This window comes from Pelmatolapia mariae, linkage group LG3_W (genome assembly GCF_036321145.2).
Source record: "Pelmatolapia mariae isolate MD_Pm_ZW linkage group LG3_W, Pm_UMD_F_2, whole genome shotgun sequence".
In the NCBI taxonomy this organism is placed as follows: domain Eukaryota; kingdom Metazoa; phylum Chordata; class Actinopteri; order Cichliformes; family Cichlidae; genus Pelmatolapia; species Pelmatolapia mariae.
In genome coordinates, this window is record NC_086229.1 from 81,720,437 (window position 1) to 81,745,044 (window position 24,608).

Consider the following 24,608-nt stretch of genomic DNA (forward strand, 5'->3'; position numbering starts at 1 on the left):
TTATTGTTTTATCTTACTTTACATCTACATAAAGCCATCTCGGCGGTATAATCTATCAATATTCAACCAAAGAGCTGAATTGTAAAGGAATAACACACAACGTGAGCAGTTATTGCAGTGATTGTGAAATGATGGTTGTTTGCTTTCTAATCTATAAGATGTTAGCGAGAATATTTCCTGGAAATGCCCTGCGCTGTCCTATCAAAGGAAAACCTTTAAGTAATTGATATTGATTTAGTCACGGCAAAGTATTTATGAGGAAAAAAAGCATCAATTATTACTTAAAATCACAAAGAGGGAGAAAAAAACCACGCAGACCTGAGGACATAAGAAAAAGCTTCTAGAGGAAAAAAGTCAATATGCTCAGCAGCGGTAGGATCATTACTTATTTAACATATCTGCCAACATGAATATTGCCAGGTTGGTAGAGTCTTGAATAAGTTACATGAGGACCTGCGCTGCAAGCAAGAGAACCTGCAGGGGTTAGACAGCTTGTTTTTAGGCTGTGTCGGGATTGTTCTGACTGAAAACGTGTTATTCCTGGAGTTTGGCACTCCGTCAAACGGCTGATCACTTTAGTGTGTCATCTGCCAGTCAATATAGCTCTCTGCCTCTATTGCTAACTGTGCCTTTTGTCCTGACACCTGTCATTACATCAGTGCTTTTTCCAGTCCTCTCTCATTTTTCCCTTGTCAAGACTGCAACACACCCCCTTTTCTCCTCTCATCTCACCGGGGCAACTATTTCCCCCACCGGGGACATTTTAGCGGCCATTTTCAGTGCAATTAAACGTTAGCCTTTCTGCCTGCTGGCCGTCTCTTCCAGGTGCTCCTGTGAGGTCAGTGCGCTGAGAGCTAATGGCCACCCCTTAGTCTGGGTCTGACCAGCTGTTCCTGCCACACAGTGCATGCACAGATGCCACCTCCTGCAATCGGAACGCTTGAAAGACAGGGCATATGTGTGGCGCATAGCTCGGTAGCTCTGTTCAATAGGCTGTTAGATGTCTCCGGGGGGGAAAAAAGTGACTACAAATTGGAAGATTTTTCTGCATTTAAGAAAAATATGCAGTTCGGTGCTTGTAAGATGAAAGGGCTTGCAGTGGATTTTCCATAGAAGGAGACACCACTGTCATCTGCAGATAACAGCCGAACAGACTGATACAGCAACTCATGGGGATTGAAATAGAGGACAGAGAATCCTGATCGTCTCCCAGCCCAACTAAAATCATATGAAGCATTCCTATCCAGTAGGGAATAACCTAAATGTGCTTTGGATGTATTGTTAATAGTTTTAATCATTTAAAAAGACCAAAAATGTAGCTATGTTTCTAGATCAGCGGTCCCCAACCTTTTTTGCGCCACGGACCGGTTTATGCCCGACAATATTTTTCACGGACCGGCCTTTAAGGTGTCGCGGATAAATACAACAAAATAAAACTAGTACCGGTACCGAAAAAAAAGAAGATTTATTCATAACACACATGAAAAGACCCAGGAAAACCGAGTTAACGATAAAAACGATAACAAAATAACGCTAAAAACCGATAAAAACCCTGAAAACCATACATTTCACACCCGAGCCTCAACTCTCGCGGCCCGGTACCAAACGACTCACGGACCGGTACCGGTCCGAGGCCCGGGGGTTGGGGACCGCTGTTCTAGATAATAATCTATAGTTTATAGGATAAGAGACTATACAAATATGTGAAGGAAGTATATGAGTGTCATGCTATGTGTTGCCATATTGGCATTTGTAGGTTTATATATGTGGTTTATAATAAAGTAGAGCTGCTATGAGTTATAGTCAGTGAATAATTGACAGCAGTAGTGTCTTTCTCCTGGTGACTGTTTCACCTTCTTGTGTTCATGACGGTGCCGGCTGGATTTAACAGGTGGGGCCAGAATATATAGAGAGCTTTTCTACTCTAACTAAGCACTCAACACATTTTAACTGGCAAGTCTCAATCACCTGCCTCAATCACATATACAGTGCTTTTTACTTTTAAGGGAACAGTATTGTGTTTTGTATATATTAATTTTGTTTTCTTTGTTCCTTTTTGAACATACTTTACTAAGTTTATAGTGCAGTAAAAATCAGTGTAGCATGACCGATGTGTACTTTGATTACACAGACATTATCTGAGAGTAGGTAATGGATAATACGCATTGATTTGTAAGTAACGGCACATGAATAATTGGAGGTTATTATATAATATTATACTCCAATATAGTTGTAACTAACTAAGCAGCTCATTCTCTTTCTCTTTCCTTAAAGACATAAACACATTTTGGGGTCAACTTGAATATAAAGAGGAAGATGTAAAATGTAAAACTAAGGTGAGAGGTCAAATGTTACGTGATATATGGATGCAAACTGTAAAGTGATATTTAGAATCCCCATATATCATCCCCTATATGTCTACTTGTTGTCAATACAGAGAATAAGATGTGGTTTAAAAGATCTCTATATAGCATTATTATCACTGATCTGTGACCTTCAGCTTAATCTATTGATCTTAAAGGAGAGGTCAGAGGTCATATGTGATATGATATCTTACATTTTTATACACTACTTTCTAGATTTTGACAATACACAGCACACTTTAAAGAACATAGTTGCTCAGTTATATATGGATTTTGTCAGTTTTCAACCAATAAATCATTAGGTTGACCTTGAAGACTTTGGTGGATGTAAGCCAAATTTTAATGGATTATTAACATGACCCCACACCACTACAATTCACCATATCAGGATTAACTTAAAACCTTTCCAGATACCATGTTTTCAGGCAGACTGCAGTGTTATCCTGCAGGTGTAACTTTGCACTAATGGTTCCAAGCATATACAGTACATGTGGTGTCTAATACTGACCATGATTACTATTATAATAACACATAATGAGCAGGAGTTCTGCTTCACAATGATAGGAAGAGCCAACATTAAAGGGGCAAATCTTGATGTCACTATTTTGACTTTCCCGACACCACCTGCTCAAACCCCAAAAGTCAGAAGGATTGAGAGGCCTCTCTTTCACAGCCAGTATTTATACTGAAAATCAAGATCAAACAAGCTTTTGCCCTTCGGCTCCACCGAAGGTTTCTGTCCTCCCTGAGCTCGCCTTAGGACACTTGCAGGTGCATTTAGACGACAAGACAAAATATCTTAATTCCATGCTATGATTTTAAAAGCTATGTTTCCTGTTGGCGAACAGGGTTTTCCTGCAGAGAAAAAAATGATACCCACCAAACAGGTTCTGACGTCCATAACTAGGACTGTCATTTTTTTTAGGTTGCTTTAAAATTCTCTTGCAAGCTGGAAATACACTTTTAAGTACCGTATTTTCCGCACTATAAGGCACACTTAAAATCCTTTAATTTTCTCAAAAATCGGCAGCGCACCTTATAATCTGGTGCGCCTTATCTATGACTTCTGGCTGTCTTTACTGACCTTGAACCGATTTTATGTGGTACACGGCACTCAAAAACCTGTCAAAAAATGTTTTAGTAGGACTTTGCTAAGCTACGAAGCCGCACCACTTGATGGATTGTCTGAATGTTATGGCTACCATAGTCAGGAGCCTCCCAGCTCTTAGTAATCTGGGTCCAAAACTCCGTTCGCGTCAGGTCCCAAACGAACACTGTGTAAATTCTTTCATCTTTAATAAAATGATCAGCGTTGCTGCTTTACCAGGTGTAACAATTAAATTTAACATCCAGGCATCCATGAAAACCGAATTTATTCAATTTAACGGAGTTAGAGGTTAGCAGGAAGTTAACTCGCTGGTTTCGCTAGTTACCTAAACATGATATACCATGTTCTGACTGAGAGATTTCTGGAAAAAAATAAAACATACAGCTCTGCTATCACTTCCAACATGAATGAAGACAGAAAACTACACAATAGTGACGTTTGTAGGGTTACTGAAGTTGGGCTAGATGGTATATAATGCTGTGCTAGCGATTGCTAGCGACACAGCTATGTTAGTATACCAAAGCATAACACAGTAAACTTGGAGAATGAACGCTAACTTTTTTCCACTTGATTAAAGTTCCTGATGTTTTTTTGACAAATGCAATCGCATGGAAAATTGCTGTAAACGGGCCAAACGTCAGTAGCGGAGAACAACTGAGATAATCCAGCCATAATATGAGGTTAGTCATTAATGTAAGATAAGATAACCTTTATTAGTACCACACGTGGGAAATTTGTTTTGTTACAGCAGAAAGTGGACAGTGCAAAGTTACATAGCAAAAATTAGAAAAACAGAGCAGCCACCAGAGAATTCAACATTAATGAATCAATGGTACAGAAGTGGAGGAAGTAAGAGGAATGAGCCGAGTAAAGTTTGACTTATCTGACTGTTTTGTTTCGTGTAATGCGCTTTATAATCCGGTGCGCCTTATGTATGAAAACAGACCCGTTTGTCAACAGTGCGCCTTATAATCCCGCGCGCCTCATGGTCCGAAAAATACGGTAGTGTACTTATAAATAACGAACAATAATGCAGAGGTTTCTGTTAAATTGAGTAAAAAACGACGACCAAGTCTTGTTATAGAATGTGCATAATATCCCCCCAAAAAAGCCAAAGAGTCTGGACTATTTCCACCTGTCTTTGTGTTCATATTCTATGATGTGATTAAGCTAATGTGTTTTTTTTTTCCTCTTCAAACTCAGTGGTTCTCATTCTGAGTCGTAACCACCTGCTCCGGCTGTGACACAGCTGCTGTAACAACCTGAAAAGGAAAAATTATTTCTGTCACAAGTGACAAATGTGTCATTTTAAAAGGGCCAAAGGCCAATAATGTTAGGAAACTACCTTTAAGAGGCAGCGGCCTTTCACCGGATGGGATGCGGTGAAGTCATGCAGCTGTGAGTCACTCCAGCCCGCTTCATCACTCAGTCATGCAGACTTTCCACTGGTGCTCTGAGAATATCGTCCACTAACAGCAATATATGCATCCCTATACCCAGCACTAATATTCACAGAGTGTCTCCAACATGTAGATTTTATTTAAATCTCTGGAAAGCTTATTTCATAAATACAGACATAAATACATCTGATAATGAAAGGGGTTATAACACGATATGGGCAGACAGCTCCACTCAGCAATATAACGTGATTAGAGATGGCAGTGACAAATGCATATAGCTCTTTGTCTAATGCGATATATCGGGTTAACATATATCAGTTGGATATTCTGTGGGCTACAGGGAGCATCGGATTACATAGGTTAGGTATTCTCCAGGGCTGTGTACTCCTTTTTTCTTTCTTTTTTTTGATAACAGAACTTTGCTTTATTACAAAACAGCAGCCTGAAAGAACAAGAAAATCTGTTCTTTACACCAGGTTTAGCCACAGTCAAATAATTGCTTGGAGCCTCAAGTCAACCCCTCAACTTACCTGGCAAATTTAATCAATTTGAGTTGCACCCTGGAGATGGGCTCAATTCTGCACAACAGTGAGACAGCGCTGTCGAAGCACCACGAATGCCCGTGATACACACACGCACACGCGTGCGCGCGCACAAACACAGTCTTGCACATGCTGTTGTATTATCTTCTGAGCGTGCATTACTCATATTTTATGCATTTCATGAAAGGAAGAACCTGAAGCAGACACACACACTGGGTGCACAGATCCATACAGGTACAGCACACACATACACCAAATATGTCAGTCATAAGTGAACTACCCCCCTGCATCAATAAAACAGCACTTATTTCTTACAAGCAGTACAAATAGTGCTGTGTTGCTGCATTTCAGCAGAGACTCAAATAAGCTTGAATAAATCTTATTGAAGTCGCGCTCTCATAACAGACACAGAGAGGCCTCTTTTGACTTTCAGCAGCACAACGAGAGCCACTCTCACTCTGTCACCATAGATCTGGATTTTCTCTTCGCCGGCTACAGCAAAATAGATGTGGTTAAACTAGAACTAAAGGCTGCCAATTATTCAAAGAGATATATCGCTGGGAAAATACTCAGAGGACTGTAAGTGCAAGTCTCAAGACAATCAGTAAATGTCAAATCCCCACAGCAAAATCAGGACCGTGACAATGACGGGGTTATTTTGATAAATCAAGAGAAGACTTTAAAAAAAAAAGATTGTTTGTGCATCACAGATTGTTCACTTTTGCTTAAAGAGAAGAGGGATTACCTGAGATAACATCCACTTTAATAATTAAAAAACTTGAACATGAGCATGAAAAAAAAATACGACATCTGACAAATCTCCCTACATAATGCATAACCGTCAGTACATGATTTGCAGAGACACCTTTTTACTTCACAAACTGAAACAACCTTCAATTCCCTTTCGCTGTTACGTAAGAACAGCTACCGCACCAACTCTTCCTCATAACGGCGCAGAAGTCACCATCAACAATTAATTGAGAAGGGGACATTACAGAGCTGTTAACAAAACCTCAGCGCTGGCCTTTATTGTTGCTATTTCACTGTTCCTTTGAGTCTACTTTTACACTTACAAAGGAGTTGTAATTGGCCATTACGCAGACACACTGCATATTCCAGATCCATTTAGCTGTACATACCCAACACAAAGAAATAGCACAGCAAATGCAAAACAGCCATTAGCATGCTAACAGAGATGTTACTGCCTACCGTGTAAGGAAGAGCCGATGTTTCTGCTAATTTGCACCGACACTAGCATGCAATCCCACTTAACAGTGCAACTTTTTTCCCAGGGAATAGAGGCTTCTTATTAAAATCTCATTTTGTGCAGTTTTCTCCAAAGAAAAGACATTTAATGAAACAGCGCTGCACGGTCTCTAATGAGCGTGCGGCTGTAGGAAGTTACACTAAAGCTCTCGTTCTCGAGGATTTTATGGAAGAAACATGTTTGGAGTTTTATTAAAGATAGCATCACCTAGTAGTGATTTTCTCTGGATAAAACTGAGCTGTCATTTGTGCTGGGGGCAGTGTTACATTAAAAAATAACAAGTAATGTAATCTAGAACCATCCAACTGAATTAAATGCATTAAAACAGAATAACGCACTGCAGCTTTATAAATTATACATTTATGCACTTACATAGACAGCAATTACACTATGGGCGCAAAGTACTACATGCTCACCATAGACCGATTGCAGAGAAATAACTCATTTAAATCACACTTGATTCCTTCTGTTTCCTTTATCTAAATTATGTCTCTGTGTCTGTATTAAAATCAAGAAAGATGTTTTATTCAAGAAATGTATTAGTTATTTTCAAATTAACTATCGAATTCACATTTTTATACCCACAATCAGTCAGAAATTCATTATTCAACCACTAAAACTAATGTCAGGAATGAAGGTAAATAGCTGTGATTTGGGATTTTAATTTGAAAAATATTAATACGCTTTACTAATTTCTTCTGCTTTTTTTCTAAAACTGCAAATTTCACAAATTACACGATAAAAACAATAATTATATTTGAGCTTAAAACGTCATTTTGAGTAAAGAGCGCGTGCATACTGGTGGATTAACCGTTACAGAAATATAAAAAGGATTTTGGTAATCACCTTACATTGGGCGGTGGCCTAATAATACATTTGTTTACCACTGTATATAATTGCACCTATATGGATTCACTCATACATATACATACACATATTTTTATATTAATAGAATTAGTCCAAAACTTTAAACTTTTGCAACTGTGGAACTTTTATCCAGCTAAAACATGTTTATCCCCATGTGGTTAAAGCTACCATCCTTTAAATAAATAAAAATAGATTCAGGTGCACTTAAGCAGGTGCAAATGATTAAAAAAAGAGTCTGTTCGTCTTAAAGGATCCACCCATAAATCAAGATCAGACACATGGTCTGGCCAGGTCTTCTTTTAAACATCCAGGTGTTGAGTTATCCATAACGGTTGCCGTCCTGCTGTGAGCAAAGCACACAAAATTTCCGGACTGTTGCCAGGTAGACTATGACAGTTCAAATAACTTTAATCCACCTGCTAATTGGAGAATGCTTCAACAAGCAGTAGAAACTAAATGATGTACTGCCACTTCTTTCCAAAGTTAATGAGAAAATACATGAGCCAAGATGCAAAAACATGGCCTACTTGGGAGACAAGAAAAACAAGCCAACAACCTGGTAAAGAGCCACACTGTGACACCACTGCTTCGACGCGTCCAGACATTCATTTTCTTAGCCGTGCGGCTGGAACCTATCCCAGCTGACACTGGGTAAGATGCGGGGCAAGCTTTGGACAGTTCTTGAGCTAACACAGAGAGTCAGACAATTTTCACTTACATCCACACCTGTGGCCAGTTTAGAATAACCAGTTAACCCAAGAATCATCATCGTCTTTGGGATGTGTGAGGGCGAGGGAGCACCAGGAGGCGACTCACACAGGGACAAGGAGCAGAAGCAAACAACACAGACACACAACACAAGCCTTCTAGCTGTGAGAGCGAACAACTGAGCAACCAGAGAGGAAATCCGTTAAGTGACTCGGGAACGATTTCTTTAAAAGTCAGTAAACCCAGATTGAAAATTCTGCCATGCAAATGAATAACATAACATAAAATAGAGGAGAAGAATGCTTCTGCCAGCCTCATGGCATGATCTCATTTGGGATAGACTGTCCTGCCATTTGATCACTCTCTCCTTCACACACACACACAAACGCACACAGCATGTGGAGAGGAACTAGCAACAGACAGATGAAGTGAAATAATGTTAATGGAGCTGGCAACAACAAGCGCTACGTTACGGTAAGTGCAGTAAAAGCTTCCAAACAAGTGCTACACTGAGCACAACGACAGCAAGGGTGAACAAGCAAGAAGGAGAGACGGAGAGAGCGTCATCGCCGTCAGAGCTTTCCAGTCATGAAAACAGAATCAGTGTGTGGATGAATTAAGACCTGTTGTAAACATTAAAAGATTTTTAAAAACGCCGTTGGGATCGCTCGAGTTTAAATGCCTCCAAACTGCTGTCGGTTTGCTTTTTAGCTTCTTCTATGCTACGTTAGCTCTCTAACTTCAAACTATAAAAAATAAACAGCTGAACTGACTGGATCAGTCCACAGAGCGGCTCGTTGTCAACAACATCTGGACCTGGATGATCGAAATATGGGATCAGTCCATTCTCAGTCTGTGATGATGTATTAGTGCTTATAGTTTTGAAGCAACACGTGCTACCATAAAGTTAATGTCTTTGGGAACTATTGTTTATTTCAGCAAGACAATGGTGAACCACATTCTGCACACTACTCTACCTTGGGCCTACTAAAAACATACGCTGCAGTATGAAACAATAACAGGGTGCCTGCTTACAGAAAATATCCCATGAATTTTGTTGGGGCATGTTTCATGTTGCATCATTTATAGAATACATTTATCAGTTTCTACATTAGCTATTTGCATTTTGCAGTTGTATATCTGTTTCACTCGCATTTTGCAGAGGAGCCCATCCACATAGTCACCTGCTGACGCACGCTGAAGGTGGGCGAGGTGCAGATTTTTAAAGCTGAGTGAATATACCACACTTTCTTCCAATGTGGCTACTTGGAGTAACTCCTTAATAAGGAGCACACTGCTGCAAGGTACGCATATCTGGCTGTCAAGACAACTATGAACCATGTTACCATGTTTATACACTACTCAGTATGGATGAGGTATGAGAAACAATGGTGTCCATGCACTAGCCATAGCACTTCTAGCCATGTAGGAAAATATCTACAAATTTCTACAGTTTGCTTTTTTGCTATTTGATCAAAATAAATCACCAAGCTGTCAACAAACCACTGCTTTCAGATGATTGATTTGGCAAAAAACTGAAGAACTGAGCTGGATGTTTTTAAGTTGGTCCAAGTTTACTTAAACTGGGGAGGGCAACTTTTTGTGTTTTTTCGATATATATTTCTCACCCAGCTTGAACTTGGCTGTTCTTCAGTTGCAGACGACTTTAACTTCAACTAAAAACTCCGACAACTGCAGGCAAATCCAAAACAGCACAGGAGAATTTGAGCACAAATGCTGACAATATGGCTGCCATGCTTGTCTTCCCTTTCTAAATATTACAAAAAATAAATAAATAAACAAACTGGCTCAGATCTCCCAAAAAAAGTGCTAGTGACACCATCTGTCCTCTGTGGGAAGTTAAGACTGCCATATGTTCATTTTTAAGATGTCATATATTTGCGCCTTGTGCCAAAGCGCCACCCAGGCAACAACATAAGCTTCCACATGGGAGAAGCTGGTCTGGATTTTCCTTCCCATTAAGAAAACATCGTCACGTCGGGGCAGGGAGTACGCGGCTTCTAAATGGACTGAGAAAAGCTGGTTTGATTAGCTATGGCTGTGACCGGCCTCTGACACATGCATTCCTAATCAAACCCAGTTTTCAGCTCTGATGCCAACTGTGCCACAGGTGCCTTTTCCTGGATCTGCACAATTGGTCACATCCTGTGCACAGCTGACTGCACTGTGCGTGCACCACTAATTCAAAAATTTTTTCCCACCTGCACCGACATTTCCACTACAGGAAGTACTGGTTCTTACCTTCTGTAGTTCTGCACTGTGTGACTCATCAGATGTACAGCAGTTATTTAAATGATGCATGTGTACTGCATTTTTATGCCAAATATCAAAATCCCTACAGAACAAAAAAGAAAACTTCATTTGACTGGTCAGACATCCTGTGCACATACTGATCGAGCTCAACTCTCAGCTCTTTCTCATTTTCCAAACGCTACGCAGTCACGCAGTATGTCCGTGGCAGCAAAATTACAGCAAATCAATCGCAGTGTCCCGTGATGCTGCACATTATGCGCCACTGCCTTGTGAATATTCTCTATTTCCCAGCTACCATGACCACCTACCGTGCTGTCAAGCTAAAATGCAGATAAATGATTAGAGCAAAAGTCCTGTGTGACAGCTTTGCTTTATAAAGGAGCTTGCTGCAGCACTTACCTGAACTGTTGCCCGTAATGGAAATTGACTTCTTGTTAGCCATCTGTCTAGGTGAGAGTAAACCGAGGGTCATATTGGTGGAATTGGAGTCAGGCTGCTTTCCACACAGAAACATATTGATACTGCCAATCAGGTCGCCTTGGAAATCCAGTGAACTAGCAGCCTTAAAGGCCGTGGAGTTCTGCAACCTGGCCACCTGGAAATATCAAAGTAAGGACGAATCATTTTTAAGCAAAAGAAACACAAAAAAACAACCAGTCTTGCTGTCGTTTCACGTGTACGTGATACCAGCACTAACCTCCTCAATCAGCGGTAAAGCATTTGCAGTGGTTTTTCCTATCAGCGTCGCCGCATCTGCTGCATTCAGGTTCAAAGCTGCTGGAAGCTTAAAAAGGACCAAACAAAACAATAAATATAAATATGTGCTGGGAATAATATTGAGCACTACTTTTAAAAAAGTGTACTTTTAGAAGCCCTCCAACTATCGTGGGCATGATTTGTACACCCCGACTCTTAAGTGAAATCCACATTTTAGCTAAAAACACCAATTCAGAATCAGCCCTTTTAATTTAAGTGCCATTATATTGGGAACACACGCCATTTCTTTCCATTTTGACATGTAAGTTGAATCTGAGCATCACCATCCTAGCACAAGCTAATAAAAGTTACATTAAAATGACAAGTGCTACTGTGCGTTTCAGTGACATTATGAAGGTGTCCAGTGTGAGCCTAATTAGAAGAGTTAAATGGCATGCCCTTTCAACCACTGCCATTTTCATGCATCAAGGCGCAACGCTGCAGCTGAGTTTCTAAATAAAACTCAAATGCTAAAATAGAAGTCGTCTGAAGCTCACCGTCAACAGCAGCCTGCCTACTCATCGATTCTCGAGTGCTTCACCGAGGATCACTTTTACTGTTAGTGACTGAGTGGAGGACAAGGCACGGAGACGAGACAGAGTTAGACTGTTTTATGGCAAAAACGACTGAGAATCCCCCTCTCAGTGATGGTAGAGTGAGAGGGAGAGATTACAGCAGTGTCACATTAAGGTGAGCCATAGCAACAAAACAGATTTGTCAAGCTTTCTTTCTTTCTGAAGTCTCAGATGGTGAGTTGACTCTAAAAACAAGAGGCTGCAGCCCTACAACAGTGACCCTGAATTGGATATGGGTAAGAAAATAGATGGATGGTCCATCCAACCATCCATCAGAGAAACCACACGTATTCGGATGTAATCAAAACACCAAGACAAAAATGACTTTGACATTTCAACGACCCTCGCCGAGCTACTCATTTCTTGATGAATGCTTTTCATTCACTGTCGTTCACGCACATTACATCCTGATATTATTTCCAAAAAATCCACCCTCAACCTTGTAAAAAGAAAACATCCAAATTACCCCTGGGCAATCACTACCTCAGTGATAAACTCTGACTTCTTCACTCGTCCTTTCGCTTATGTTACTGTTGTTATCGCAATCAATCAGCAACGTCGAGCCTTAAGTTCGAAGGCCCGATGCTCTTTCCCATCCATCTGCTTGAGGCGCTCAAGAGCTTTTCCACCGTATCTTGTCCGGCCTCTGCTTTTCTCTGCGTCTGAAAGTGCCTGTGGGCTTAAATTGTTCAAATGCTCTCTCCTATGAACTTCCTGCCTTATCACTTATTTATTGGATTTGCTGTCCCATATACAGCATTTTCTCTCAAAGATAAAGTCAAAGAAAAGTGCACACTTTCATCACCTCAAAAGGGAACAGAAAGATTTAATAGAATTCAAGTAAACATTGTTTCAAACAAAGTCTCATCTGATCACATGTGTTCCAGTGAACTTGCTGGAAAACGCAACAGTTTTCAAAGGCAGTGGCGAACGGAGAAGTAATCCTAATATAATGAGGAACTTACTGAGTCACTACTTAGCATGTAAAACGAATGAATTTCATAATGAAAAAGTAGTTCATTGTCTAAGTTCATAGCTAAATCTAAAATAATCATTATCATCATTATTAATCACAATAATCATCACCTAATGAGTCATTAATCTACTGGCTGGATCTCAAACAAATAATCTACTATTATCCATTGTAGTCCAGTTTAGGGGTTATTAGGGATGTGCTTATGAGTGACATGTTAATTACTAGATTGTGCTTTTGTAACTAACTATTAAAGATTACATGTACCAATTTCACCAGTTATCTCTGCTCAGAATGTAAAGCATGAAACCACATTTGGCCTTGAAGGAATTATTAGCGAGATTTAAATTTTCTTCATCTTTCAAAGTCACAGAGTCGGAGAAACCTAACATTTAACTTTTAAATTAATCCAGCTGGCTGACACAGAATATATTTGTCTTTATTTCAATTTCACAGTAATTAAAGTAAACTCAAATAAGACATACAGAAAGAATATCCATAAATATTATCTTGTCCTTCAACGTTTGCTTTGTATTACTTAGGTCTCAATTTAGGGCGAGTATCAAGTTCAACTCCCACACAGAAAATGCCAAAAGAAGAATGGGAAATTTTGGCAAACAAAAGCTACTCGCACTAAATTGGCATTCCATTTTTGCTTAGGCATGAACTTCACAACATCACAGCCAATAATTAATGACCATAACCATCAATTACACCAACACAGGTGGACAGGATAGCCTCGTGGATTAGAAAGATTAACTCAGCGGTGGATGGTTGGTAGGCAAACCTTTCTTTCCCACCCTCTACAAATAAACTGTAGAGTTTGTAAAACAGCAGCTTGGTGCATAAATGTCTAACTTTATTTGAGAAGTTGCTAATAATAAATATGTAACACAAGGTCAAGTATTTTATATTCATTTTATTTTGCTACGGCTATACGCAACTGATCTTCGGTATGAGTGATGTCTGGCTCTAACTGACAATGTCAGCATGATGTCCCAGTGGGTAAGCATTAAATTAAACTTGAATGTAACCTGTTAGCCATCACAACATCTGGACATACTAAAAGGAGAAAAACTATCACTAGCCACACCAATCAATAGCCATAGCCTATGCAGCCTAGAAGGTGATACCATGGCAATCTCCAGTTGCTAAAGAACAATGTGTATTCCCTGGTGAGTGGGCATTGACTGCTAGGGGTGCAGATTACTGTGGTCACTCACAGTGTGCATGGACAACACCAACTTCTTGTCCAGTTGTATTGAAACTTGATAAAGTGTGACACAAACCAGGAACTGAGTCCTACAAAGCCGTGCCTTCCTGCAGCAAACATGCTGTTTGTGGCTGAAACTATCACATTTTTATCCGTTTTCCTTTTGCAACACACTTGTTTGACTGCTGCTCAGAGAGCAGCTAGTGTGTGTCTGTAGACAAGTTGATGTCTACCATGCGAAATACAGGCGGCTGCTAGCAACCAAAGCAATTGCAAAGAGTGCAGGAGTGCATTTTTTGTGACCAGTAACACGAAGGAATACACGTTTTTCCCTAGCAACATGTGGCTGTCAGGTCTGTGTGACTGGGTCAAACAATGATCCATTGGAGTAATTAGTCTTTTAAAGGGACAAGTACTCTGAGAATGAAGGGCTACAATATTCTCCCGTTGATGTGGTGCATCATGAGTGTTTGTGTTACATCAAAAATAAACAGCAAAAAGTTCTTAAATGCCAATTTTGACTGTTTGACACTGTTCCTGTCCCAAAATACTTTTTTATAAATGTAAAGTATTTATAACAGATGCAGGATCAGACATGTATTAACATTTCCTTATATAAGGTGAGCACACAGAGGTCAAAATACATCATCCGAAATTGTGTTTCAACTGCAACAGCAGTGGCTGACACATTACAAAAGCTTCATTTTAAATTTTTAATGGCACCTTCATTAGACCAGACAGCATAATTTGTAAGAATGCTAGATGTAGGTGACCTTGCAAAGAAGGAATTAGGGCTTTTTAAATGCCCAATCGGTGTAAATACTTTTCCAACAATGCACTATCCCTTCAGTTGTTACTAATTGGGTCCAACTTACTATGCAAAAACTTCTTCAAGTCCCATCAAACAGAAATTTAAAAAGTTGTGAGACCTGTGGGGGGACAGCTCACCTCAGAGAGCACTTTCCTTGCATCCAGGTTTTGCAGGAGTACTTGCTGGGTGTTAATCAGCTGCTGTGGAGTCAGGGAGCAGCTGACATTCTGAAAAGCCTTCTTTTCAGCTTGGCTTCTAAATTGGACATACTGATCCAGATCTGTCCCCTCACACAGGATGCTCCTCAGGCTGTCTGGCCTCGGGATGCCCATCATCTGAAAAATAAACAACAGCCTCGGCAAAAGTTGGCAAACAGAAGAACTTTGGATCTGACCATATTTTATTTAATTATGTGTCGTATCCTTTGGGTTGCTGTGCAAGCAGATGGTATGCTAAATCGCTTTTCGGAACAGGAACTAAAATACTGCTTTGATTTTAAATGTGTTTTTAAATCCACAGATATTTATACAAAAAAACAGAACTTCGTGCACCACAGTGGCAAAAGCAAAAAGTGTGATAGACACAAACAATAGCATCCCCTCACAGACAACTATGGACATAGAAAACAGACAACCACACTTCTGTAAGACCTTTATCTTCCTCCACACTGTATTCAGGTGCTACCAGAGCCCACTTCATCTTATTTGATAAGACTTGCTGCACTATCAGACGAAGAACAGTTGCAGACAACTGTGATTTCTACTGCGGCCGGCTTTAAATTACATTTTGTCAAACAAAAACTTCAGAACACTTTGATTACGATGTCAGCAGGAGCGCCACCTGCTGTTTCACCCTCATCTTTCTGAGTGCAGCACTTGCAGCACATTTGCTGTTTTGAACTTTTTTAGTAAAATTTGAATTCCTCTATTTACACAAAAAAGGTCTTGTCCCATATTCCTAATTAGCCGGGATTCTTAACACACTACCACCGTGCTGGTAGGGGTGTGAAGCGATACTTACTGGACTGATCTGAATTCGGGAATTCATGAGGCTTTCAGCCACCGCTGTTGGCACCGATAAATCTTGTTTCAGATGTGTGGAGAAAGTTTCATTGTCTCGTAGAATATTCCTCAGGATGACTGGATGAGTTTAAAGAGAAATATAGAGTTAGTGTTACTTCTTTAAAAAGCTGCTGTTTTATATGCATGAACATTTGATTGGCTCCTTTTTGACACAAGCCTTGTTTTGATAGCTTTGGCTATGAGTCCTCCTCGCTCACCATCTGCACTGCAGATATTCTGCAGCCAACAGGCTGTATGTCTCTGCCTCCGTTCTGTGTTTGGTTTCTATACTACTCTAAACAAATGGGAATGCATGCAGAAATCTGTGCGCTGAGTGTGCCATTTGCCCTAATGGACACCAATGCCAAACATGAAGGAGAGCCAAACCTAACAGGGTAGCAGCCCTTTCACCACGGAAGGTCAGTCCACACAAAGCACCAGAGGATTTATTCTGTTGTTGAAAGGACAAGGTTAAAGCTTTAAGTCTCTGTCTTCAAAATCACTGCAGTGCAGCCAGTGAGCAAAATGTTACACTACAACATTAAATCTATAAAAATAAGAAAACCTCCTGTGTATCTCTGTGTGTGCAGGTCTCAGAACAAAGTGGAAAAGCAGGAGCGAAGAATCTGATTTGGTTTTGTTATGCCTGTTGCTTTGAGTGGCATTACAGCCTGATAAATTTCAGTTTAAATGAGATGACAGTTGCAATTAAATCCTTCACTGGCACAAGTAGGGGGTGAACACTTGAGCTGCACGAGTATGTGAGGGGAGACAATTTGTTGCTAAACATGTACCAGATTGTTAACCAGCCATTTTCTCCTGATTAGCAGCCAACAGATAGCATTTAAAAAGAGGCCGTTTCTAAACCAGTCCTCGCTGCACGCTGACAGTCACCGTAGCAGGGATCCTACTAACAACACCATACTATTCAGCATGCACTCTCTGCTTGCTGGGCCTCCAACATTTGCGACTGACGCGGAGGGCCGGGGGTGGAGGAGGGGTGAGGGAGGGGGACATAATGTAATTAAATGATCACTTTTGTATTTGTACTACAGGCAAGTCAGTCAATTATCTGTATGGGGGAGGAAAGGGAGGAAGTCACTTGTGCCGGGCTATTCAGGGTTCAATTAGGATGAATGTTTGGTGAAAATAACTGGAAATAATTACACACTTTGATACACTAAGCTAACCTTATACAAGGCCTCGCGACTCACGCTGAGCACATATTATTATGCTCCCCGTCACTACAGGGGCATCAGGAGGGACTGACAGGGTTAGATTACGAGGATGCAGAACATGCTCCGCGCTCTTCCTGAACACCGTTGGCTTTCTGATTGAGGAGACCACCGGAGTGTTTTTAATCAACCCGTGGCTTTAAAAAAAAAGAAAGAAACAAAGAGGAGGACAACACAATCACCTTTGCTAGCGTAGTGTTTTGATAGTACTCCATTCCCCATTCTTGTTAGTGACCTTTTGTGCTCCCGCCTCAGACAGCGAGTCCCATTAATTACACCCCAGCTTAGATCTCTGATGGATTTAATCTTGTATATTACAAGCCAGCGACCCCTAAATGCAAATGGCCCACGAGCCGTTTGTTGAACAGCAGAAACCTCTCTTCCCCCCCCCTCACCCGCCCACCCCCGCTTTGCCTTTTTGCAAATTAGGTGCTGTATGAAAATCTGAATATCATCAGGCTAAATGAGCCTAATGCAAAGCAGCAACTTATCAAGACAAACGATCTGTCAGTCTGGATGGCAAATTGCATCATAAATAATCACACGCCATTGTTTTTGAGGGATAAAGGGGAATAACAAATCCTCCAACTTGTCATCCTCATGAAGGGGATACTTTTCTTGATGGAGAGTACTTAACAAAGGCAAAGCAGAGTGATTGTTGCTGATGCTGATTATTTATTATATCAATTATATTTTGAAGCATTAGTCAGTACCAGCAAAACTCTGATGCCAAAAAAGAAAAATGCACCCCTTGACCTTGTCGCTCGTCACCAGTTTCTGCAGTATTTCTTGATAATGGCTTCAAAATAGGTTTTTGATATAGCTCATCAAGATTTTAATAATCAAATGACCATTAGCAGTACCACTGAACTTACCATTAGCGGAGTTAGACTGTGACAAAATTGAAGCCCACTGGTCAACACCATTTGCTAGCAGCTTGGCCCTGCTGAGAATAGATTTGTCCACCAGGGAAGTTTGCAGCTCTATCAACATCCCAGAAATTCTGGTGAATTGGAAAGACAAAAAACAAACATTTTCTCTAAATGTTCTTAAAAATATCAGTATCAACAGTTTCTAATCTAAGCGCAGTGCATCACGCTAAGAGACAAGAAGAATGCACATCATTTTTTGACATCTACGTGGTAGTGTCTTGTGAAATTGTCCCCCAGGATGACACAGTAAAACTGTTTCATATGCTAGCATGCTAATGTGTGCAAATTCAAAATGTGGGATATTTATGGAGTGACTGAATTATCTAAAAATAGCTGCTGGGCAGAAAACTGTCCAGAGGTGCACGAGAAGATGATCTTGAACAGGAGATCGTCCAAATCAGCTGAGCTTTTCGATTTTTAGTGGCCCATTCCCAAAACTTCGTAATCATGCCTCGTTTATAAATTCATAAAAGACAGAAAAAGAACATTCCGGTACATACAGGGAATTGTCGAAGTTATTGACTTGGCCTGGTGTCTCTCCTGGAGTTGGATAAGGCAAACAGGGATTTTCAAGGTTGCACACCATACCCTGAATCCAGGGAATCACACCAGCTGATGGCATGGCTTTATTAGGGTAGTGACCTTTGAAAGGAATACAGATGAATACTTATTAATCTAACCATGTTCATGACATTTCTTTCTTCTTGTCCAAAATCTGCAAAAACTTGACAAGTTAAAAGTTGTTAATGGATTCACAAAACAAAATTTATTATTGCAACTAGGCTTGTACTTACATTGGCCTTTGTAAATTGGTTGCGTAGTGGTCCGCACCCCCACCAGTATGAAGAAGAGAAACAGAGGCCACAGTATTTCAATGACCAGTCGCACCTACACAAAGGAAAAGGTATTTTCATTTGATTAATTTGCTGTGGACGATAGCGTGTCTAAACTTACTGATTTCTTTGCTTGCTTAGCAAGTATATTAGCTTACCTATAGCAGGTTAGCACTGCTCAGCAAATAGATTAGCTTACCTATAGCAGGTTAGCACTGCTCAGCAAGTAGATTAGCTCACCTAAAGCAGGTTAGCTTAATTTAGCAAGTATATTAGCTTACCTATAGCAGGTTAGCACTGCTCAGCAAGTAGATTAGCTTACCTATAGCAGGTTAGCACTGCTCAGCAAGTAGATTAGCTCACCTAAAGCAGGTTAGCTTAATTTAGCAAGTATATTAGCTTACCTATAGCAGGTTAGCACTGCTCAGCAAGTAGATTAGCTTACCTATAGCAGGTTAGCACTGCTCAGCAAGTAGATTAGCTCACCTAAAGCAGGTTAGCTTAATTTAGCAAGTATATTAGCTTACCTATAGCAGGTTAGCACTGTTTAGCAAGTAGATTAGCTTACCTATAGCAGGTTAGCTTAGCTTAGCAAGACAATAAAGCTTAAAATACTAACTTTTTTTACCCTTGGTTTTGTATGGATTAAATTAATGAGATACCAGCTTATTTTATTACCTCTGGACAGAATCAGGGTAGCTGTTTCTCTATTTCCAATCTGTATGTCAAGCTTAGCTAATTAGAGTTTGAGCTGTAGACTAAGGGCACCAGCAGTCTAATTCAATCATAAAAACACTCTACTGTCAGTGACTAGCAGCAGGTGTTGGTGGTGTTCTGCAGAAAAAACACTGGGTATATTAATTAAAACTTCAAAGCTACCAAGTTGTTTACAATTTGAAATTATTATTCAAAGACATACATGTCTATTGCTATATATACATATATTTTCTGCAAACCCAATAATGCTGATTTCTGAGTCAAGAACCATTAAAGATTGACAGAAAATAACTTCATGCCCTGTATAGGTGAGACTTTTCATCTCCCTGTATATTTACAATGTAGATACTAAGCATAAGATTGAGAGAGCAGTCTCTGCTTGTGACTCCTCAAGCTGAAGCTATCACTCACTCCTTATCATCGCCTTGCCACACTCAATCCTCTCCTGGATGAAGAATGTCAACCACTTTCTTACTTTAATACAACCACTTTATGCCCGCTAGCAGGAAAGTGCCCCATGTGACACGACAGCTTTTCATTTTAACTTAATATAATACATACACCAGTCGGCCACAACATTAAAACCATCATGACCTAATGTTTTTCAGCAGAAAACTGACTGCACTGAACTGCATTGCCTCTGCTAGTAGCCACTCGCCAACCCCTCCCTGCTTAAAAAACATGCCTGCTTCCATTGCTCTCCATTGTAGCTACTATCAGAAGTGCACAGGGACATACATACGTGTCTGTTTTCTGACATGGCTCCATCATAGCCAGCTTTAAGGTTTGTGCTATAGTAGCTGCACAGCACAGCCTTTGCTCCCTACATGCATCAATAAACCCTCATGGGTTTGCTGGTTGTTCATTGCACCTCTTTTTGTACATACTGACCAGAGAACCAAGAAGCTGTTTTAGTGTTTTACAGATGATTCAACCACCTGTTTCTGCTTCTAACACATCAACTTCAAGAACAAGCCTACTCACTTGCTACCTAATACAGCCCACCCTTTCACAGGTGCCACTGGAACAAGATAATCAGTGTCATTCATTTCACTTCTCAGTGGTTTTAATATCGTGCCTGATCAGTACCTAGTCTATTTTTATTATAGTTATTACAGGTTCAAGCTTACACCTTTACCAAACTCACCTACACAGTAACTCTTACAGTGCTGTCAATGTGAACGTTTCTTTACGCGTCAAGTGAGGGTAACACACGCTGTAACAAAAAGTCAATTCATGCCTGCTATGAAGTGGTTTCAGCAGAGTTATATGCTTTTCCACAAATAATTATACAGCATATATAAAAATTGAACTGTTAAAACTTCAGCTCATTCTTCCTTGACTTGTAAGTGCCAACTTCCTGCCAGCTGGGGTTTGCATGGCCCTTGTTACATTCATCACTCACCAACTCCTAATCTTCATGCACTCCCAGCGTTTCTGTTAAAGTAACCAGCTTAGAGCAAACGGCTGGAGAGCCTCAGTCAGCAAACTCCCCCTATTAGCGCTTCTGCAAAATGTTCGGACTTTGTATTTGACAGCACATCCAGATAATAAGTGAAGACATCCGTTATTATCTTCATGATTAAAGTGCAGAGCAGGCAGAGGTGAAGAAAATGCAATAATATATATTGCTTGCTTTGCCATGGCACCATGGAGACCTTATAAGTGAGTCTGAGCACATTTCATTTAGTTCACTTGGCATTTAGGGATATAGTGAATCTTTAGTTGTAGAATTTGTCAATGAATAAAACTGCAGAAAATCACGTTGCATATATTTCAAAGAAACTAGATAGAATTTAAAATTTAGTCCTTTAATTCCTTCTAGTCTATGTGTCAGTGAGGATGTAGTTCTGCTGAGAGGGTGAAATATCATAATGTATGCCAAAGAAAAGGCCTGGAGAGGGAACACAGATCATGGGGGACTTTCTCAATGTCTGGCTCCCCAGGCATTTGCCATCGGACACTAGAGTCTTTGTGAATAGATAATCTTCTCCTATGAAATTATGTGGAATACTGGACCATAAAATCAGTTTCATGCCTGTTATAAAATCTTAAAATGCTTGGTGAGGCATTCATATAATTGGTCATTAACCTCCACAAGCCCTCCAGAAGCACCATTGTCCTTGCTAACTCCCACTGGTTTTGTCTAATAACAATATTTCATGTTGACATTGGCCAAATATCCTACATCCCATGTACAAAACCACTGCTGTCCTCTTACATATTATTGGGGAAAAGTAGTTGCATATTTCTCCCTGTTACAAAAAGAGCCCACACTGTTCTTTCTGCTGGTTGGTAAAATTAACAAGGGAGGAACGTTTCCCAGAAATAAAGTTGTAAAATTGCAAATGACTTTGCCCTGAGTTATTCCAAGAAAGTATGAACTTTGATGAAATGTCTGAAGATGTCGTTTGTTCTGCTCAGGTAACAGGCACACTGCTGCGCTCGAACCCCCAACAAAACAAGTGGGCGGCTGCGACTGCAAGGGTATAAATCAAACACATTGCAGCTTTCTACAGCAGCAATATCTGCCTCTAACAAGGCTTACAAGATTCCTTGACAACCAGTCGAGGCCCTTGGAATGCTGTTGCAACTGTTATCTTCCCGCAGCATGTGAACTGCTGGTCAGTGTGGGTGATACGGCAGGCAATTATGTCCGCCCATGTACGTGAGCAAGGGACAATTGTTTGAAAAAGTTTTCTGAATGAAATACATCTACCAGGCTTGCATTCATATGAAAAGAATTCTGATATTGTTTCTTATAAATCTAAAGCTTTATTATTTTTACTTAAATTAGAAATGCTTCAAGAGAAGTGTGCACAATTTTCAAGAAGAAAAATTCAGCTGCTAACTCTTGAAATGGATAAAGTGTCTTGTGTGGTAAGTGGCATAGGGTTGTAGTTGAAGCAGACAAGGGCTAAAAAAAGTCCCACTGAAAACGCAACAGGTCAGTGATAGGAAGCTAACACAGTGATGTTTAACAAAACAGATATATAAGATGAGCCAGATAGGGGTAGGAAACAGCATTTGCGTCCTCCTCGTCCCTTTCAAACAGGAAATGGTCAATATTTTGTTGTCCGTCTTTGACATGGCATTTATGTGTTTTTTTTTAATGTGTATTAGCACATGAAATAAAGATTTGATTGATTGACTGAGTTGTTTCAATGAGAGAAGTCCTGTAACAGTTAAAGTTTAAGTTTAATAACTTATTTTATTTTGAAAAGAATATTTAGCATTTAAGAAAAGTTGATTTTGCTTTGTGTCTGCTGCCACTTATAGCGGCAAATTCTTATTGGCATGGCACACTTGGAAAATAATTGGAATTGGCCAAGAAAACTGTCTCTATAGTGACATTACAGCTGACCACACTTGTTGTTATCATAACTTGATAACAAGCTTGAAGTGCTGACTTAACATAAGAAGCAAAAGCAGGTGAAATCAGCCGAGGTGTAATTGCTGAAAGCATCTGATGTTAAGTTGAGTCCCTTTATGAGCACTTAAGGTGCTGAAAATGCTCATGAAAGCACAACACTTAAAAAAAAACTAACAGCTTAAGGTGAAGCGGTGGAAGTGTCTGTCAGTGAAGGAATGAAAACAGCTAAAATGTCAGCTGAACTGTAGTCAGTGATAGTAGTTCCATTCTGTACTTAAGTCTAAGGGCAGCAGAGATGTGAGAAGGAAAAATTGGCGTATTGCTTGAAAAGTGAAAATGAATAACCTTTAATTGTGTGGTCATGTTTTCGTAAACTGTAATGACACTCTTTATGGGTAACAGTGGTCAGGCCGTTCGTTGGAGGACAGAAAGAAAATTTGCCCTTCAAACAAAGCGTTTAACATTTGTCACTCCCTATCCATTTCCACTGAGCCAAAGACTGGCTTTGTTAGAAGTAAAATCCAGCCAATGTGACATAACATGCACAGGAGATGGATCACCAAAAATTGAAGGTGACACTTTGAATTGGTCGGCATTAAGGTAAGATTGTTCTTGTTCTCTAAGGGGAGAGTTAAAGGGGCTTACTTCTATAGTAGACAATTTTCCTAGTAAATCCCTCCTATTACCTTTCCCTCCCATGAATAACTTAGTCGCCCTTGATAACACAACCCTGGGACCACATCCTCATTTTCTCTCCATTGCTGACCAATTTTAGCAGATATAGGTTGATTTGCAAAGGGGTGGTGGTGCTGGGGTTAGTGCACAGAAGTGTACCTTTTGTCTCTTCCGTAGAGTGAAGTTCTTCCACAGGAGCAGAGTGAACTGCGTCAGGAGACCCATTACGGCTTATCCTGGCAATATCCTGCCAAAGCGTCGCTATGGCAACTGGCCCACTTAATAAACCCTGGAGGGAATAAAAGGCAGAGTTTGGTTTTAATACAGAAGAGCAATGCATCTTGGGGGAGTGCCACTAATCATTCACTTCCCCAGGCCTTGGGGCTTATGGTGCAGCACCTGTTCTAAGAATTATTATCACCTACACTCAGCACATCTCAGGATGGGGGCTCAGCTCGTGGAGGTTACGCGGTTCGGGTCTAGCAGTCAAAGAGTCTTTATTAAGGACTGTGTGGTTGTTTTATATATACTGCTTATTAAACAAGTATATCAAAGCAAAATCTCTTTTTTTGCTGTTGTTTTGCCTTTAAAGGAGGAACGTAAACTCTAGTCTTTGCCTCATTGACTACACTTGTGCAAATTCCCTGTCCATTAATCAGTCTCTTTAGTGACCAGAGAACAATAAAAGTCAGGGGGAAAAAATACATGGGCAACTGCATCACTTTTCATGTGGACCAAAGACTGCCATAAAATATTTATTACATATTTTACTATCTACTCACCCCTGATTACACAGATAATAAACAAATAGGTCTGCTGTGTCATTTTTACACTGCTACATCAAGTATGACCTTTATTAAAAACTCCACAGCTGACAGTCCTCCCACTGACTACGGTTAATTTATCTGCTCGTCGTGGCATCCGA

The 24,608-nt window shown here is 40.2% G+C and overlaps 1 protein-coding gene across 1 annotated transcript in view; it reads right to left on the minus strand.

Moving 5' to 3' along the window:
• The window catches only part of LOC134619291 (phospholipid-transporting ATPase ABCA1-like), a 172,160-nt gene extending 148,252 nt beyond the window's left edge, over positions 1 to 23,908 (minus strand). The window contains exons 1-8 of the mRNA XM_063465060.1: positions 23,843 to 23,908; positions 18,880 to 18,973; positions 18,586 to 18,727; positions 18,017 to 18,156; positions 15,878 to 15,996; positions 14,995 to 15,192; positions 11,227 to 11,313; positions 10,929 to 11,124 (exon numbers count right to left, since the gene is read on the minus strand). Coding sequence (XP_063321130.1) covers positions 10,929 to 11,124; positions 11,227 to 11,313; positions 14,995 to 15,192; positions 15,878 to 15,996; positions 18,017 to 18,156; positions 18,586 to 18,727; positions 18,880 to 18,973; positions 23,843 to 23,908 — 1,042 coding nt within the window. The remainder of the gene's footprint in view (positions 1 to 10,928; positions 11,125 to 11,226; positions 11,314 to 14,994; positions 15,193 to 15,877; positions 15,997 to 18,016; positions 18,157 to 18,585; positions 18,728 to 18,879; positions 18,974 to 23,842) is intronic.
• Between the last annotated feature and the right edge of the window lie 700 nt (positions 23,909 to 24,608).